Raw genomic sequence first — 18,194 nt, 5'->3', positions numbered from 1 at the left:
AACTAATACGGAGGAACCAAGGGTAGGTTGTGGGATTTCTTTTTGGAGTGATGAAAATATTCTAAAATTGTTTGTGCTGATGGTTGCATAAGTCTATGAGTATGATAAAAAACACTGAATCATACTCTTTAAATGGGTGACTTGTATGGTATGTGTATGGTATATCTCAGTAAAACTATTATGTTAAAAAAGAAACTCTGCTATGTGCCCAAGTTAGTTCCAGTTGCTGGGAGGAAGCCTGGCCACAGGGCCTGCCTGGAAAGGAGCCAAATGTCTAGAGCCCTCAAGCTTGCTTGTGGGGTCCAGGCCTCAGGTGCTGGAGGACTCTGCAGAGGTGAATGGTTGGGTCAGAAGGTGGAGAGGAGGCTCGAGAAGACTTCCGGGAGGAGCTGGGACTCTGCCTGGCCCTTTACCATATAGTCAGGAAACAGGTGCTGATGGTCTGCTCTGGGGCCGGTGCTGTGCTAAGTACTGTGGGAAAGCAAAGCAAGTGGCTGACATGTGCTGTCCTCAGGAAGCTGGTGGTCTAGATTGGAAGGTCAGGCTAACACTCAGGCAACAGTAAGGAATCAGGTGCTCCATGGAGTGGTCTGGATCCCAAGAGCTGCAGGAGTCAGGGGAGGGGAGACGTCAGTGCGGGGGAAAAATCGTCTCCTAGACTCTCCCCCACTGGCTACGTAGCTAAGGCAAGCCCCCTCTGGGAGCGCTTCAAGCGGGAAAGGGGTGCTGGCGCACACTCATGTCTGCGGGGGACAGTGCAAGGCAGACTGGGTCAACACTCAGTCACTTGGAAGCCAGTTGGAAACCCAACAGATGAGCGTTTAGAACTGGCTAATCCTGTGCTTTCCATACTTGAGAATGAATAACTCGCTTGGATTGCAGTGGAGGGCAGCAGACAAGAGGCTGCAGGGCTGCTGCCGCGTAGACTTCCTCTTGCTACTGCTCCGGCCACATCAGGGCTCTCTTGCCAAGGCGGACCCTGGGGATCAGAAACTCCTACTTGCTCCCCTGCGGTCTTCTTCCCCACCTCCATGAAGAGGCCCACCTTGGGGCTGGGAGCTGAAGTGCAGGCTTCACGCAGTGTGCTGGATCCACTCAAAGTCCCAGCCTGTGTCCCCTAAGAGAAGGGATCATTTCTAGGCAGGTAGACAAGCAAGTCACAGGCTTTGAGGTCACTTTCAACTGTACTGATTAAAACGAAAGTGCCGACATAGATTTCTTCTATGTTGCCAACCTTAGAAACCAATTCAGACCATGGATTAGAAACCTACCGTCTGATTCTAAAATATCACGGGGGAGATGCCTTCTAGACCAAGGCCATTGGTCAAGCCTCCTTCCCAGTCCTTCCCAAGAGAGGTCAAGTCAGCCCAGGAAATGCTGAGCATTTGTGGGAAATCCCTCAACCCTGCCACCCAGCCAACTCTCTGCTCCCCCCACCCATTTACCCATCAATTCAAGCTTGTATCTCCCCACAAGTATTTATCGATCACCAGGTAGGGGGCTGGGAGGGAGGGGGACTGTGAGAAACATGAGGAGAATTCCAGGCCCTTCTCTCAGAGAGCAGACAGTTTAGTCAGAGGCAAGCTGACACCCATGAAGTGTTAGGAAATAGTCCAAGGTGGTGCATGACAGGGACTAATTATACCATTACTAGCAGTAATGAAAGGAGAAAAAAAAAAAAGTGGGGAGTGGGAGGAGGGAGAGCTTCACGGAGGGGAAACTCGGGCAGGCAGGGGCCAAGCATAGCTGGGATGAAAAGGAGGTGCAGGGAGATTAGACCTGCCTGTTGAAGAGGGGGTTTGGGGGAGCTGGAGGTGAAGATGGGGGGCAGACGGCCTAGAGCAGGCTTGGGGGGTCAGAGTCGAGTGAGTACAACTGTGCTTCTTTTGTGAGTGAAAATATTTTAAGGTTTCTCTAAGCTGTTTCCAGACAACTTCATCACTTCCAGTCTTCTCCACAGATTCCTTCACATCCCCCTCAGCAGGGCAAGAGCCTGTATTTTAACTAGTCATGAGAAACAAGTGTGGAACTGAAGCTTGGTTCAGCTGCTGACTCTGCCATTCAACTCTTGCAGGGTCTCCAGGCACCTCACTGCCTGACCCTCTGACCCTCTACCCCTGCTGACCCTCTACCCCTAGAGCCGAGGCTCTCCGCTCTCCAGGGACCTCGGAGCCAGGGCTCAGAGGTGGGATCTCCAGGCATTGCGGTCAGTGAGAGGATTTCCTAACCCATCAAAGGTCATCATCTCAGACTTACTTTACCATGAAACAGAGCTCCCAGATGACCCTGGCCTGAGACAGATGGCCCAGAGGAAGGTCTGCCCTAAGGGATGGAGAGAGGCGGCCCCTCCAGCAGCTCTGATGAGCCCAGCAGGAAGTCTGGGTCGGGGAACATGGGTATTCGTGGTTAGTCTCTGTTCTTTAGCTGAATGTTTTGAAAATTTCATCAAAGAAGATGCGAATGTGCCAGTCGGTGCTCCCAAGGGCAGCCCAGCAGGCACTGAGACCACTGCCCACGCACTCACGGATCTACGTCGTGCCCTGGATGAGTCAGCCCCTCCCCTCACTCCCTCTTGGCCATGGTACAAAGTCTGGCTGGGAACTCAGACTTCAGCTGGCCCAGGTGGACCCCTCTTCCTCCTCCTACTTCTGTTTCTTCTTTTTGTTTTTTAAGCCCTGAAAACCACTGTATAAAAGACCGTACACATAGGACTTCCCTGGTGGCGCAGTGGTTAAGAATCTGCCTGCCAATGCAGTGGACACGGGTTCAAGCTCTGGTCCGGGAAGATCCCACATGGTGTGGAGCAACTAAGCCCCGTGCACCACAACTACCGAGCCTGCGCTTTAGAGCCCCGTGAGCCACAACTACTGAACCTGCGTGCCACAACTACTGAAGCCCACACACCTGGAGCCCGTGCTTCACAACAAAGAGAAGCCACCTCAATGAGAATCTCATGCACCGCAACGAAGAGTAGCCCCTGCTCGCCACAACTAGAGAAAGTCCACACGCAGCAACGAAGATCCAACACAGGCAAAAATAAATAAATAAATAAACTTATTAACAAAACCCAAAAAGACCGTATACATAGAGGCAACCAAACACACACCGGGGCTCCAGGGTTCCCAGGCCCCACGGGACCCAGTGGAAGTACCAGGCAGCAGTGCAAATGGACTGCTGGGTCCTCACACAAGTTTGGTACAGCTCACATGGTTTTCTAAAAATCAGATTTCTCATAAAAATCCAAATGCCTAGCATCTTTGGAAAATTCAGAAAATTAGAACCTGATGTCTCTATGCCTGTGTTTTACTGCGACTTAACAGCTGCTTGGAGCAGAGCAGTGGCCACGCCCTGTAGGAGGCATCTGTGTGCCCTGTCTGGCCCTACTGCCTCTCACCTCACCCCTGCAGGCATGTGGGCTTGTGGCGCCTACACTAGGGTACCCAGGAGGGCAGCTGGCCTCCAGCCAGCCCCTTACCTGTACAGACGAGAACACTGAGACCCTCGAACAAAGCTCTCTCCTCACATCCCCCCACTGCTTGCTGGGCCTTCCCTGTCCCTCCACCTCTCACGGCTTTGATTTCCTCATCATTCCTTCTGGGTGATGGATCTTCTTCCTCATCTTGACTTAGCCAGGCCTACTCATCCCTCAGCACCCAACTCAAGTCCTGTGGTCCGGGTCTCTCCAGCCCACTGTGACCTGTCTCTGCTCGTACCTGTATTCAATGTGTTCACAGATGGTGAGGAAATGCATTCCATGGCTGAGCCCCATGTCCCTCCTTTTCCTGGGAACACCCATGAGATAGCAGTGGGCACACAGCAGATACCATTCACTTGGCACTTGACTAGAGTCTTGTAGCAAGTGACTTAGGGCTTTGTTGAGTTTCCCCAATGGGAAAACCTCAAGATCGCCAAGAGTCTGGTCACACGTGGAGACAGGATTATTGTTGCCACTTTACATTCAAGGTTGTTGAGGTTTAGAGAACTTACTCTTTCAAGATGACGCAGGTTGTAAGCGGTAGGGCCAGACACAAACCCAGGTACAGGCTTGTCTGACTCCAGAGCCTGTATTCGGGACCATTCTGCTAAGCTACCTATAAATGTTGAATGAAAAGATGGAAGGATGAATAAACTGATTATTTCCTGTTTGCTGCCCCCCACCTCCCACCCCCGGACCCATTCTTTGTCCTTCTCTATCCCGCTCAGTGCCCCAGGAATTTGATCTCCATGGATCAACCCAAGTTTCCTTGCCACCTGGCTTCTACCTAGATTCTTCTAATAGGGAGGGAACACTGAGATTTTGGAAGGCAGGAAGAGAGAGAAGTTGGGTGTTTCTTTCCTGTATCCTTCCCTGCAAGTTGCCAAGGTTCTGGCAGTGGCTGTAACCCCTAACTCAGCTCCCACTGGGTTCTGTAACCTCAGTCCCTCTGCTCTCAGCTGCAGGGTGCTAGGGGCAGTGGTAGTTTCCTACCGCTGCTGGTCTCTAAGTGCCTCCCTTCACCTGGCAGTTCTCAACCTCGACATGTTACCCCCAGGGGACATCTGCCAATATCTGGAGACATTTTTGGTTGTCCCAATTCAGAGGAGGTGGTGCTACAGGCATTGGTGGGTAGAGGCCGGGGATGCTGCTAACCATCCTACAATGCCCAGGACAGTCCCTTCTCCAAAATGTTGACAGTGCAGAGGCTGAGAAACCCTGCTTTAACCCTACCCACAACCTTGCACAACTGCAAAGAGTCCCTTCAGTGAAGTCTCTTGAAGTAAACACATGGAGGGAGGGATGGAGCTCTTCAGTGTTCATCAGGAACCAGAGGCCTGGGTCTCCATCTGGGGCAGAGGAGGAGGCACCCCCTTTTTCTGGAAGGCAATCCCTAGCTTTACCCCCACCAGCTCTCTGGGCAGAGAGGTGACAACAGGTGGAAAGCAGCCATGTGAGATGAACAGCCTGCTACAGAGCCCTTTCTGTCCGGCAGTGGAAAAATTTTCCAGTTCTGGAGGGAAAGGATAAAAAGACCATCATTTGAAATTCTAAAAATACTTGGGGAAAAAAAAATCTTTCAAATATTAGTAATTTGCTTTTTCTTAATTTTCTAGCTACTTTCATATGGAACAAATGATCTGGGTTCCCAAAAGTTCCTGTAGACCCAGCTCCCAAAGACTGAGATCCCCACAGGTATAGTCATGTGCCTGATGAAAACATTTTTCCTGGTGACCTATCATGAAACCAGAGATACTGCAGCAAATCCTTTGTTTTCATCCTAAAGAAAAGATATGTTAAAAAAAAAAACCTTTATTTTTAAGGTTAAAAAAACTATAATTTAAAAAATGTGGGCACACCTCAAATCACTGGGTAAATATATATACGTATATTTCCCCTCCCTCCCGGTTTTAAAAATGGATACAGCCTACACGAATGAAAACAAGTCAGCATTTCCTAAGAGTTAAAAAGTGTGCACTTCTTATTCAGTAGGGCCATACTTCACCAAAAAGGGGTTGATAAATTAAATTACAGCTGGTTAATAGTTCACTTGGCTCAAAGCTTATAAAAATACTTGCATTTGTTCACTTCTAACCACACCAAAGAATAAGAAATGAATTCAAATATCACCCTCAGGCAACAACACTGTGGAAAAGACCTGGTTCTCCTAGAGGCCTGCAATCTGAGGAGGAGGGAGTGGCACCCACCAGCTCTCCACCTTTCCAAGGGACTGCAGTTTTGTGTGCAACACTCTGTCCCATTTCTTGTGGTGACCTCCCAAGGTCAGCGGGGAAGAGTAAGGCACACGTGGACTTTGTCCGTGGCTGTTCCAGAGCAGGATAACCAAGGCGTGCCCCTGGGGCCCTGGTGTGTGAAGAGGCCACAGGGTGACGGATGAGCTGGATCCAGACCAGAGATGCTCTGGATGATAGCGTTGGGATTCCTCTGTTCAGTGAGGATAAATCACGCCAGCCCTCCCTTCCTGCGCGGGGTGCTAAGGCAGCCTCTTGTCCCCAGATGAGCTGGGCCCTCTCCAGCACTTCCCTTGCACTTGGCCTGCTCCTTGGTGATTTCACTCTGTTGAGCTTCCCAAAGCGGGCAATCACCTCCACCTCTTCGTGGAAACTGAGCGCCTTGTGCACTTTATTCCTCTCTACATGGTCACTCACCCCAAAGTGCTCCTCCTGGAAGGGGCAATCTGACCCCTCTCCCCCTGCCCCTGCCCAGTGAGCCAGTGAGGGCAGGCAGGAGAGCCTTTGATGGAGATGGGGTACAATGAGGATGCCTATAGATTGGGAAGCCCTCTTGGGGGCGGGGGGAAGCTGGGCAACCTGAGATCGCTTCCTCCATCAGCCTCTTCTTCCTCTGCCTGGGCAGAGTTCAGCAGCTCTGCAGGCACATTCCATGTTCCTTATTCACCAGCTTCGATCTTGCAATTTCTCTTTTCCCTTTCCTTGAAGTCACTCTAGATTTCTTTAGTTGATTTCACTATTGGAATTTCTTTCTCTTACAGGGAATTTCTTCTCAGCCTGAGCTCTTAGGACTGACCAGCTCCTTCTGAGTTCTTCCTGAGGCTTCTCTGGCCCTCAGCGCACTCCCTCATACTCCTCCCTGGTTCCCCACTCCCATCCTCAACCTTTCAGCTTATTCAGGGCTTGAGGTGGGAGAGAGGAAGAAACCAAATGACTGATTCATTTCAGCACAGCTGTTGTGAGCACAAGGCGCTGTGCCAGGAGCCAGAGCTCCCCTGAAGATGTGTCCAGTCCAGGCCCGGGACACAGCACACAGCTCCAGATCGGGGGCTGCCCAGCTCCCCCAAACACACTGGTGGGATATGGAAGGTAGTGGATGAGGATGGTCCGGAAATGTATCTGAAGACTAGAAATTTGAAATCAGAAACATCCAGGATGGCAATTTTTCTCTCCTGAGAACCTTCCCACTATCACCTCCCAGCCTTTATCCAGAATCCAGAAAGCTCCCTTATAGGTATCCTCTCCTCATTCCCAGGCTTTTACTGCTCTAAACTGAACCAAGACAGTCCATGGTAATATAATGAGCGAATCAAGGTATACACAACTCCTAAACTCACAAAGTGATTTTTAAAAAAAATTTATTTATTTATTAATTTATTTTTATTTTTGGCAGCATTGGGTCTTCATTGCTGCGCGTGGGCTTTTCTCTAGTTGTGGCGAGCGGGGGCTGCTCTTTGTTGCGGCGCTCAGGCTTCTCATTGCAGTGGCTTCTCTTGTTGCGGAGCATGGGCTCTAGGTGCGTGGGCTTCAGTAGTTGTGGCACGCGGGCTCAGCAGCTGTGGCTTGAGGGCTCTAGAGCGCAGACTCAGTATTGTGGTGCACAGGCTTAGCTGCTCCGCAGCATGTGGGATCTTCCCGGACCAGGGCTCGAACCTGTGTCTCCTTCATTGGCAGGTGGATTCTTAACCACTGCGCCATGAGGGAAGTCCCTCACAAAGTGATTTTAAGATATATAAACAGTGCTCAAAATGTAAGTGCCTGTGATTTCAAAGTTTCTGGGGAGTTTGTACCTTGAGATTGAGCTCACTCCCAGGTTACCCAAGGCCTTCCCTATCTGTGGCCAACATTCCCCAGCAGCCTCCCTGCATCTGCGGTCGGCCTCCCAAAGGCATCGGAACCACCTGCTGCCATGACCTGGGGCTGGGGGAGGTGAGGCTGAGGCTGGAGAAGCCTGAAGGGAGGGAAGCGAAAGGAAGGGGGAGGCCACAGAAAATCTCTTTTTTTAAGAACAAGCCAAGGAAGCCATGACCATTCAGAGAATACAGAGCAGTGAGGCTCTGGGTTTTTAGCAACTAAAAAGGAGAAAAGATCAAACTGGCAGGATGGATGTAAATGAGCTGCTAGGAAGAGCATCTGGATCTTAAGGGTTTTGAGGCCCTGGAGTTCACTGCCCACAACAGCTCCTTTGCTTTCAGCATCAGCCCTTCGGTGGGGAGGGTGGGAGGAGGCATTAGGAGGAGGAGGAACTCTGGGAAGAAGCCGGTTGTTTTTGACCTTGAGGATGTTTTGATTTTGCCATGAATGTTACTGGTAAAAACAATCAACATAAAACTAAACTGACAGTGGCTAAATAGCACAAGATAAAATTCATAATAATCGACCAAAGAAGTCATTCTCTTTGTGACCCTGGAAACTGAAAATGATGATAATAATAACTAGGGGGGAAAATGTGACTTGGTGGAAACGAACATACAAACACAAACAAAAAAAAAACTTGACGAAGTCTAAAACCAGGTATGGTAAAACTCTTACTAAAATTTTTGACTTAAAAAGCAAACCTTCACTGCCAAATATATAGATAAAATAGTTGATACTTAAGAAAATAAGGGAGAACATTAGAAAATTTTAACTGCTCTATAGAGAAAATCGATCAAGGAATCAAATTGGCTTGATGGAGTTACACTGGAAAATAATTTCTTGATGAAAATTTATTAATGTTGGTATAATTCAGATTAAAAATTTGTACTTACATGGAGTTGCCATGTTCTCCAACTCAAAATGGTGAGGTCAAAACACAATGAACTCATTTTGAAATTTCGGTTGGCTTGAAGGGACAGAAAGGAAGCAAGTCTCTGAATTTCGTCCTTGCTCAAGGAGTACTCTGGCCTGCTCCCAGAGCCTTTCTGTCCCTAAACTCATAGCCTCCCACCTCTCATCTGAATCCAGTCTCTGGCAGTGTGAGCAGTGCTTTGGCACTCTCTCCTCAGCTACTTCCTGCCCTTTCTTCTCAGGGGCAGCTCATCCCTGGCCCTCACCTCTGTATCCACAGTTACCTGTCCTGACAATTGTATCTCTCCATCCCCACTGCCACTCTGAGGTTCACCCTCACCAGTCTTCCTTCTGGAATCATGGCAACCTTCCCAGCCTCCTTGCTTCCAGTCTTATCTTTCTTGTCTCTAAGCCATCCTCTACCCTACGGTCTGGGTGACCTTTCTAGCACTTCCTTTAAAAGTCTTCAGTGGCTCCTCAAAGCCCAAGTGTCCTAACTCCTTAGCATGAAAGGTTCTTTCTGCCCGGCTCCCCTGCCCCCATAGTTACAGGACTAAGTACGTCCATGGCTCTCTTGTATCACACCTCCATCACTAGTAGATTGGCCATACCAGGCTTTAGATCCACATCTTCCTTCATTCTGGACTGTTGAGTCCCTCTCTCACTAAGTTCTTCCCTCGCCTTAGTCCAACCTTTTCAGCATCTCTTTGGTGACCTCTTCATTTCCAGAGAGACTCCTGGTTCCTCAGCCTTATTCCTTCAGTTTCTTTCCAGATCTAGCAGAATGAGGTCAATGTGTCTTAGAGGGTGAGTATGGGGCAGTACACACCTGCTATTCCTTGTCAGAGCAGACCTAGGAGAATCCATCAAGAAAGGGCCTCCAGTTCCTCAAAAAGTTAAACAGAGAATTCCCATATAATTCAGCAATGTCACTCCTAGGGATACATCCAAAAGAACTGAAAACAAGTACTCGGAAAACAACTTGTATATGAATGTTCACAGTAGCATTATTCACAATAGTCAAAAGGTGGAAACAATCCAAATGTCCATCATTGGATGAACAGATAAACAAAATATGGTATATCCATACAACAGAATATTACTTGGGCATAAAATAAATGAAGTACTGATATATGCTACAACATGGATAAAGCTGGTAAACATTATGCCTAGTGAAAAAGGGCAGGCAGAAAAGGTCATACATTATATGATTCCATTTATATGAAATATCCAGCATAGGAAAATTGATGGATACAGAAAGCAGACTGGTGGTTGCAATGAGCTGGAAGGGGAGGTTAGGATAGGGAGTGACTGCTAATGGATGTGGGAGTTTTGGGGGGGTGATGGTGACAACCATCACCACCCTCTAGTTTCTAGTTCTGAAACTAGAGGGTGGTGATGTTTGCACAATATTATGAATTACTCAGTGCCACTGAAGAGTATACTGTACAATGGCTAATTGTAGGTTATGTGAATTTCACTTTAATAAAAAAAAAAAAGGACAAAAAAGAAAACACCTCTTTGGGGATGGAGCCAGAGGGTGTGCCAAGAACAGAGGATGCTGGGTAATTCAATTCTGCACGCTTGTGGCTTTAAATAAAAGGGGTGGGTAAGAAAGGGGCCCTTCAATGAGTACTGCTCCCCAGGACATAGTTCCCAAAGACCAGCCCTGAGCAGGTGTGTGAGGGGTGGAAAGATGAAGGTGTACATAGGGGTAAAAAGGGCAAAGAGGGAAGAGGGGCCAGCCCTCCCTCCTGCTGCAGGTGTTGCCTCACACAGGGACAGAGGTTTAAGGCTCAGGGGACTAGAAAGGTTGCAAGCCTAGGAGGGTGGTCTGAATGGCCATGGAGGAGGGAAGCCTTGTTTTCCTACACCTCATCACATTCGGTAATAAAGCAAGACATCTTACGCCTAGAAGCACCTGCCAGGTAAGACTCATATGTAAGTGGAGCCCGTGAAATAGAGTTTTATGCACAGAGCAGAGATCAGATCACAAAGCTGTAAGGAGAAATCTTTTTACCCGAATCACACAGACCCACTCGTCTGGTTTCCATTTCATTGCCTGAGTCTGTTTTATAGTTGTGCTTTTTCATGAAAGCTTTTTAGGGAGGCTATTCCCTGATGTCATGCAAAAAAAATGTCTGAATACAATTATGTTACAGAGCAGCGCTCTTGGAAGAGAACTCAGCCACAAAGCTTGCTGGTGTCCTGTTTCCTTCCCTTTAAAAGCCATTTTGTCTGCTCTCTAAAAACAGAAGCCCCCAATCCCAGCTCTTCCGGTCCCTCTATCTGTCAGAGTGCCCAGTGGCACTGAGCTGGGAAATGCATGCAGAACTGGGGACCCCCAGGGATGTGGGCGGGCCGTCAGGGAGTGGTGTCCAGCTCTGGGGACCAGCGTACAGTCCTGAACCGCCTTGTCTAAGGTCACACATCTTACAGTCAAGATGAGGAACAGAGCTTCCTTCTATAGGCTTTCTCAGGAATCCCCTCGAGAACCTCCTTTCCACTTCCTTTCTATCCCCTTGCCTGATTCAGACTTGCCTCCAGGGCTCGGGGAATGGTTTTTCTTAAAAGCTCTTATGAAAAACAGCTCTTCTCAATCAAAATCTGTTCTATTGTGAGCAAATTCTCCTCATTTTTCATCCTGTCCCTGTTTCTTTCTCCTCCTGCCAGAAGGCTCCATATTCCTAACTTTCCAGGAGAGGCTGTTCCTTCTTTCCCTCAGTCTCTGACTCAGACAGGTCAGCCTACGCCTTCTGCCAGTTGTAGACAACCCTCGCCCCCTTCACACTCAACAATCACTCTCTTCTTTTGAAGTCCAAACTAACCACCTCCCTGTTCTTGTTAATCCTTTAACTAGAGACCTGGCCTTTCTCAATGACGCAGAGTCATTGCCACCCAACTGGTGACTTCAACATCCATAAAGATATCCCTCCCAGTATGTGGTTTTGACATTCTTCAACCTCTTTAATTCCAATACTCTCCATCTCCAATTTCACTTTACTCCCAATAACCACGATAGCATCTGAGACCTTGTCATTACTTACAATTGTTTCGACTTCAAGATCTCAAATTCTAAGCTTTTTCATCACTTTTGAATGAATATCATCATCGCTAACATTTACGGAGCACTCATTATGGGTAAGCAGTATCGTAAATGCTCCATGTAAACTAATTACATATGTATTCATTACAATGACCTTTTGAAGGTTTTGTGAGCCGCATTTTATAAATAAGGTAAGCAGAGACACGTGAGGGTATGGGATTTAAACCCTATGGTCTATCCACTATGGCCTCTATACCATATGGCCTCTCTGATATCCCTAAAACAACTGTTTAACCTTCTCCTTCTTCCACTGGAACTACCCCCTCACCCTAATCCTGACCACCCTTGACCCTGCCCTTCTCTCAGGCCATCACTTGCCTCTCTCTGTATATCCTGGGCTCCCTGGGTCTGGGAGGCTCTTCCTTGTCCCCATTTCCCTTGTCAACTTGATCTCGTTCCAGGCTCAACAGTGCTCCATAACCACCTATCCTCAAACCCATCTACTGAGCCACTGATTTCCACTGAAGGGAGGCAGGATGCTCACTGGGCTCCCTATACATTCATGCTCTTTCATCTCAACTGGCCTCTTGCTGCCCCCTGGCTATCCTTTCATTCATTTTTGGTGACTCCTAAGTGAACCTCTGTATAAACGCTTCCAGCCATCTCCCTGTCCCTATATCCTAGGCCCTAACCACTCATCCTTACAGATAATCTTGTCTTCTACAAAAGACATTCAACATAAGCTCAAACTTCTGTCCTCCCCGACTTCAAAATGTTTCTACTGATTCTTTTGAAACATTAGCTTGAAGGCAGAGCAGGGTCTAGGAAATGTGGTTTTAGGACAAGGGAGTAATGTCAATATTTATATGAGAGCCTAGAGAGGGAGAAGGGAAGCCTAAAGACACATGGGAGAAAAGGGCACTGTGGCTGAAGAAAGGTCATGGGGCTGGCATAAGGTGCTGCATGAAGAACGTGTGGAGGTGAAGGAGCATTTTTTTTTGCTGAGTTTGAAGAGGGCTGGGTAAGAAGAGCGATGATGCTGTACAGTGTACTTACATTTAAACTCCTTGAAGCTGGCTTCTGACCTTCCCACTACAGGACCCTCTCTCTCAACTCTCACTTAATGACATTTCCTCAGTCCTTATACTCCTTGACCTGACCTTTTGATGGTGATTGGCATGGCTGACCAACCCTGTCCTCTTGATAGGTTTTCCTTATATGTGGGTTCCTGATGATGGAACCTCTTGGTTTTCTTGACGGGTTTTCATTATTTCCTTTGCTAACTCCCCTCCCAAACCATTACAATGGTCTCCTACAAATGCCCCCTACCTTTCATTTCTCTCTCTACCCACCCCCAATCCATCCATTTATCTCTCTTTCAATATATATTTATTGAGCCCCTACCATGTGCCAAGCACATGGGAGCTATTAAACTGCAGTTGAAGTAATCTTAATGTATAGCTCTGATCATGTTACTTATTTGTTCAAAAATTTTTACTGGTTCTCTTGTGCAAATGATATCCAGATTCTTTGCCCTGGCACTCCGGGTTTTAGTGGACATCTGTTGTTTTTGTGACCTAGCTGCCATTCACCTTCTCTGGAGAGCTGCACCCCAATCTTCCCCTGGAGCGCCAGCCCCTGCACACCTTTAGTCCACATGGTTTGGGTGTGGCTAGCTGCCCCCTTCCCCCCCCTCCAGGCATGGGCACCTGCCCCAGGTCTAAGCCACTCAGGGCATCATGTTCCTTGCCTCAGAGATTAGTTCCAGGATGGGCCAGGAACCCAACGACACCATTAAAAAAGCATTTAGGAACTTCCCTGGTGGTCCAGTGGTTAAGACTCCACACTTCCACTGTAAGGGGCGTGGGTTCGATCCCTGGTGGGCAACTAAGATCCCGCATGCCACACGGTGTGTGCAAAAAAAACAAAAGCATTTAAAAATAAAGAGGGACTTCCCTGATGGTGCAGTGGTTAAGAATCCGCCTGCCAATGCAGGGGACACGGGTTCGAAACCTGATCCGGGAAGATCCCACATGCCGTGGAGCAACTAGGCCCATGCGCCACAACTACTGAGCCTGCGCTCTAGAGCCTGCGAGCCACAACTACTGAAGCCCGCGCGCCTAGAGCCTATGCTCCGCAACAAGAGAAACCACCGCAATGAGAAGCCTGCGCACCTCAGTGAAGAGTAGCCCCCGCTCACCACAACTAGAGAAAGCCCGCGCGCAGCAACAAGACCCAATGCAGCCAAAAATAAATAAATAAATAAATTTATTTAAAGAAAAGATAAAATAAAGAGACTTTACTGACACAGGCCTTGAATAAGTGAAGATGCAAAGGCTAGAGCTGCTGCAGCCATCTTAGAACACCAAGGGAAGTGAGAGCTTATCCGAAAACAGAACCTAACAGCAGAGAAGAAAAATGGCGAGAAACCAGGTCCTTGGGACACTGTCTGAGCCCTTGAATCATGCCATGACTGAAGCCAGCCCCCACCCCAGAACTCTAAGTTACACGACCCAATATGCACCCCCTGGGCTGGAGCGGGTTGGATCGGACTTTCTGTCTTTTGCATGTGAAAGAGTCTTGCTTGATCCAAAGGTCCTCCAAGCATCCCAGCTTCATCTCACCACACCCTCCTCACATATGAAGGCTTGTATACTAATTTATTCATTTCCTCACTCTTGGCCATCTCTGTCTCTCTGGAATGCTCCCCATCTTTTCCATCTTCTCTCACTCAAATTATATCTAATCTTTAAGCTTCAGTTCTAATAGACTTTCCTCCAAGAAGCCATTCTCCAATTTCCCCCAATAACAAATGTTTGTCGAATAAATGACTAACTGAACAAACAACGACATAGAGAAACAGGGTCCAAGGAGGGGGTTTGCCAAACTGCTGTACAGACCTGAGTTCCAGAAATCCTGTTCGTCACCCCTCAGGGCTTAGGACTTTCTTTTCCCATCTTCCTACTGGTCTAAATCCCTGCTTCCTAAACTCTTTGGTCATCATTTCCCAGGAAATTTCCCTTGGGATGCTGGCTTTTTAGAATGTTAGTAGACACTTAAAACAGAAAACTCCAAACTCTAAAATCAACCCAAGGAAAAAGAAAAAAAAAGAAAGAAAGAAAAAAAAAGATCTGGCTATTAAATATGTTTGGAAAATTCTGGGTTAAACAAAGATTTTTGTTTTTAACACATGGAGGTGGGTTGGGGGCAGGATGTGTAGCCTTTCTCCAATTTACTCATAAAACAGTACCAGTACAGAGGGAAGTGCCACATTCTTCCCTGCAGACAAGCTTTGGTTGAAGGCAGTGCAGATTATTTTATATACATATATAAATATCCTACCCTTTGTTCAAGGTGCCTATTTGCTCTGCACAGAGACTATTATGAACACAGAAAACGGTTCATTGTTAAACACTGCATGCTAAGTGGTTTTGCTTTCTGGCAAATCTCCAAACCATAATTATTAAGGGGCTCGGAGCTGCTGAGGAATTCTTGGGTTACAGAGGCTTTGATCTGCCCCTGTCTTCTCTCCCCAACATAAATTTCCACGGTGTGGCTGACTTTCATTGTTTGTCCCCAGCAGTGGGGCAGCTTCAAAGGTGAGGACTGAACAGCATTGCAAGGTGAGCAGGTAACTGCTGAGACTGCGCTCTGGCTGAAGCCCTGAGCCCACTGGAGCCCCGCACGGCTGTAACCAAGGGAACGGACAAGCTCTGTCCAAGTATTGGACTCGGAATGCGGTGACCTCGAATCTTCCATTTCCCACATGCTCTGGGAAGCCCAGGTTGTGGGCCTCCCTCAGGATCGGGCTTCCAGCTGGGGGAAGCTTTGTTATTTTATTCCCATCAAAGTTGAGAGATCTGGTCCAAAAGTCTTTGGGTACCTCCAGCTATTTGGAGAGTGTTGACCTCAAACTCAGGCAGCTGTCTTCTAGACAAAGTGAAGATACCTCAACTTGGTCACAAACCGTTAGGTCAAACTTTTGACAGAGCCAAACTCCTTTCTACTGAAACATAGGATGGAATGTCAAGGGGAACATACCTATGCCTTCAGCCTCCTTTAAATTCTCCCCTGCCTGAAAAGAGAGATGGGAAAGAACACCCAGATGTTCATGAAGCTACGACAGAAGGAATTAAAAGATGCCTCTAAAATAAAGTGGTAAGTTTCTCTAATTGGGAGAATGAAAAGGATTCTGTAACGAACAGAAAGCTTCTAGTTTCCTACCATTAAAGAAATATCATTTAGCATTTGGATTGAGGACAGAACCTTGTTCACTTCTTGACATCTGTTTTTCTTCCTACTTTAATACTGTGAGATATGTGATCACTCCCATTTTATAGATGACAAAACCGAGGCCAAGAGAGTAGAGCCAACTAGTTCAGGATAGTGGAGACTCTCTGATTCCCAGGTCACTATTCTCTCTCAAGTTGGCACTGCCCTTCAAAGGTCTCCTTCCCAGATGGGAAAGCACCTCCTCAGTTACGGGCCCTCTGTTGGTGGGTGGAGAATGGGGATGGAGAAACACAGGCAAGGAGAGAATGAGGGAGAAGACAGAAATCAGGGTCGCTCAGGGCAGCAACTAGAAACCAGGGGTTCTAACGCAGAGGAAGCTCAGAGAACTGCCCAGACCTCGCCTGTGTTGGCGGGGCGGGGAGAGGAGCCAGAATAGAGTTTCCTTCTAGAGTCAGCTCCCATTGGGAGAGGCAGAGAATAGAAGCAGAACACCAGGGGGGTCTAGTAATGAGCCCCAACCATGCTCTTCACTGTCTGTTAGAAGCTGCTGCTCTCTGGGAAGGAGTCAGGTGATCAATCACAAAGAGGAGAGAGGAGCACCCCTCCCTGGGCAGCTGGGCCCAGTTGTTTGTGGGGCAGTACATGAGGCTTCTGAGCCTCCTGCCCTGAGTGGGTCGTCTTAGCAGGACCCCCTTTTGTCCCCTGACTTCAATCTATTCCACTCCCCTCCTTCCCATTGGCATCTGTCTTAGGAAGATGCAGATGAGCTCATTCCGGAAACGGGAGACCTTTCTTCCCACTCACGGTGAAGGTCAATGATTCACGTAGCTAAAAATAAACTTAAGGCCACCTATCAATAAAAGGAAAAGAAACACACAAAAAATTCAATTCCCCTGCTATTTAAATTATAGCAAGGAACATAAAACCTTATTTAGTAAGTATAACCAACACTCAAATATGTAAAACTTTAATTACACGTTCTGGACCAGTGAGAGTAAAATGAGGAGAAAAGGAGGAAGAAAGGTGAGGGTAGGGGAAAGCCGCAAACTAAAGGAGAGAAAGCCCAGGGGTAGGAGGTGAGGCCCCAGCTCAGAAGTAGGGAAGCAAGCAAGAAGCGGGAGGAGGCACAAAAAAGTGGAGGGGGAGGTGACTTGCAGTGCTCTGGGCAACGCTTACTAGTGGGCAACTCTCACCTACAACTCCTACTGATCTTCATCCTTAAACTTTCAGGTGCCCCCCCTTGGAATGGGGGAGCCACAAGAGTCCACTGCAGAAAAACCGTTGAATTAAACAGAGGACCCCCAGCTGAATTAGAATTTTAGGTAAATGATGAATACCTTTTCAGCATACGTTATGTCCCAAATACTGCACAGGGCATACTTACACAAAAAAGTTTTTCATGATTTATCTGAAATTTAAATTCAACTGGGTGTCCTGGGACTTCCCTGGTGGTCCAGTGGTTAAAAATCCGCCTTCCAATGCAGGGGACCTGGGTTCGATCCCTGGTCGGGGAAGTAAGATCCCACATGCCACCCGTCAACTAAGCTGCGCGCCGCAACTGAGCCCATGCACTCTGGACCTCGCACGTCACAACTAGAGAAGCCCACGCGCCTCAACGAAGAGCCCATGCACCGCAACGAAAGATCCCACATGCCGCAATGAAGATCCTGCGTGCTGCAACTAAGACCCCGACGCAGCCAAATAAATAATAAATAAATAAAAGAAAAACAAAATTAACTGTGTGTCCTGTAGTTTTATTTGCTAAATTTGGCAACCCTGTACTGGAGGCCGAACCATTCTTTGGACCAGAACTCAAAGACCAGGCCAATATTATACTGAGGGTTGGGGGGAAAATCAAGTGGAAGGCCACTTTTGGAAATGAATGAAGCAGCACAGAGGTTTGCTAGGCAGGATGGTAGTCAGCAATTGAGGGATACCAATCCTCAAGTTTTCTCCTCCTGAGGTGTCTATTTCCTGCTATTCTCCGCTAGTACAGCTGTCGGCAGCCCCTCTCCCAGCCAAGGGTCACGGAGACTAAAAGGCGTAACCGTACACAGAGTTACACTGAGATTGTGGATAACTTGGCCTGTGTGGGGCTTCCTGAAGATTCTGAAAGATTCTGGAGGTTCTGAGGTGGAGAGTGACCTTGCAGAACACTAAGGAACAAGTAAAGCCAAAACAAAACACAGTCGATAATCTAGGGTGCTAAAAGAAATATTAACCTCAGTTTTAGTCACTGTCACTTTCCTAGTGATGTGACTGAGCCCAGGCTACTGTGCTCAGGGGAGGGGGCATTGAAGCTGCCCTCAACCGGAAGCTCCAGGTTCACCGAGCACTTGTTGAAGAGGACACAGGAGCCATCGCTACTGCCCTTGCTAAGGGGCCAAGAGACCATCTTGGGGCTGAAACAGAAAGAGCT

General features: G+C 47.9%; 1 protein-coding gene across 10 annotated transcripts in view; it reads right to left on the bottom strand.

Moving 5' to 3' along the window:
• Positions 1-18,194, bottom strand: part of THADA (THADA armadillo repeat containing) — a 313,009-nt gene that overhangs the window by 11,145 nt on the left and 283,670 nt on the right. For 2 of the 10 annotated variants that reach the window (XR_003794966.1, XR_003794968.1), the window contains exons 37-38: positions 4,716-4,988; positions 3,988-4,091 (exon numbers count right to left, since the gene is read on the bottom strand). The exons of 6 other annotated variants lie outside the window; for them this stretch is intronic. Coding sequence is in view for 1 of the 4 variants with exons in the window: in XM_029232477.1 (XP_029088310.1) it covers positions 4,798-4,988 (191 nt within the window). In the remaining 3 variants the exon portion in view is untranslated. Of the gene's footprint in view, positions 1-3,987; positions 4,092-4,145; positions 4,989-18,194 lie in introns of those variants that run through there. 2 more of the 10 variants (XR_003794967.1, XM_029232477.1) reach the window with 2 other exon arrangements.

This window comes from Monodon monoceros, unplaced genomic scaffold (genome assembly GCF_005190385.1).
Source record: "Monodon monoceros isolate NGI ecotype Baffin Bay Population unplaced genomic scaffold, NGI_Narwhal_1 Super_Scaffold_19, whole genome shotgun sequence".
Taxonomy (NCBI): Eukaryota; Metazoa; Chordata; class Mammalia; order Artiodactyla; family Monodontidae; genus Monodon; species Monodon monoceros.
The sequence above is the reverse complement of the archived record's forward strand: the minus strand, read 5'-3'. Positions and strand labels throughout refer to the sequence as shown.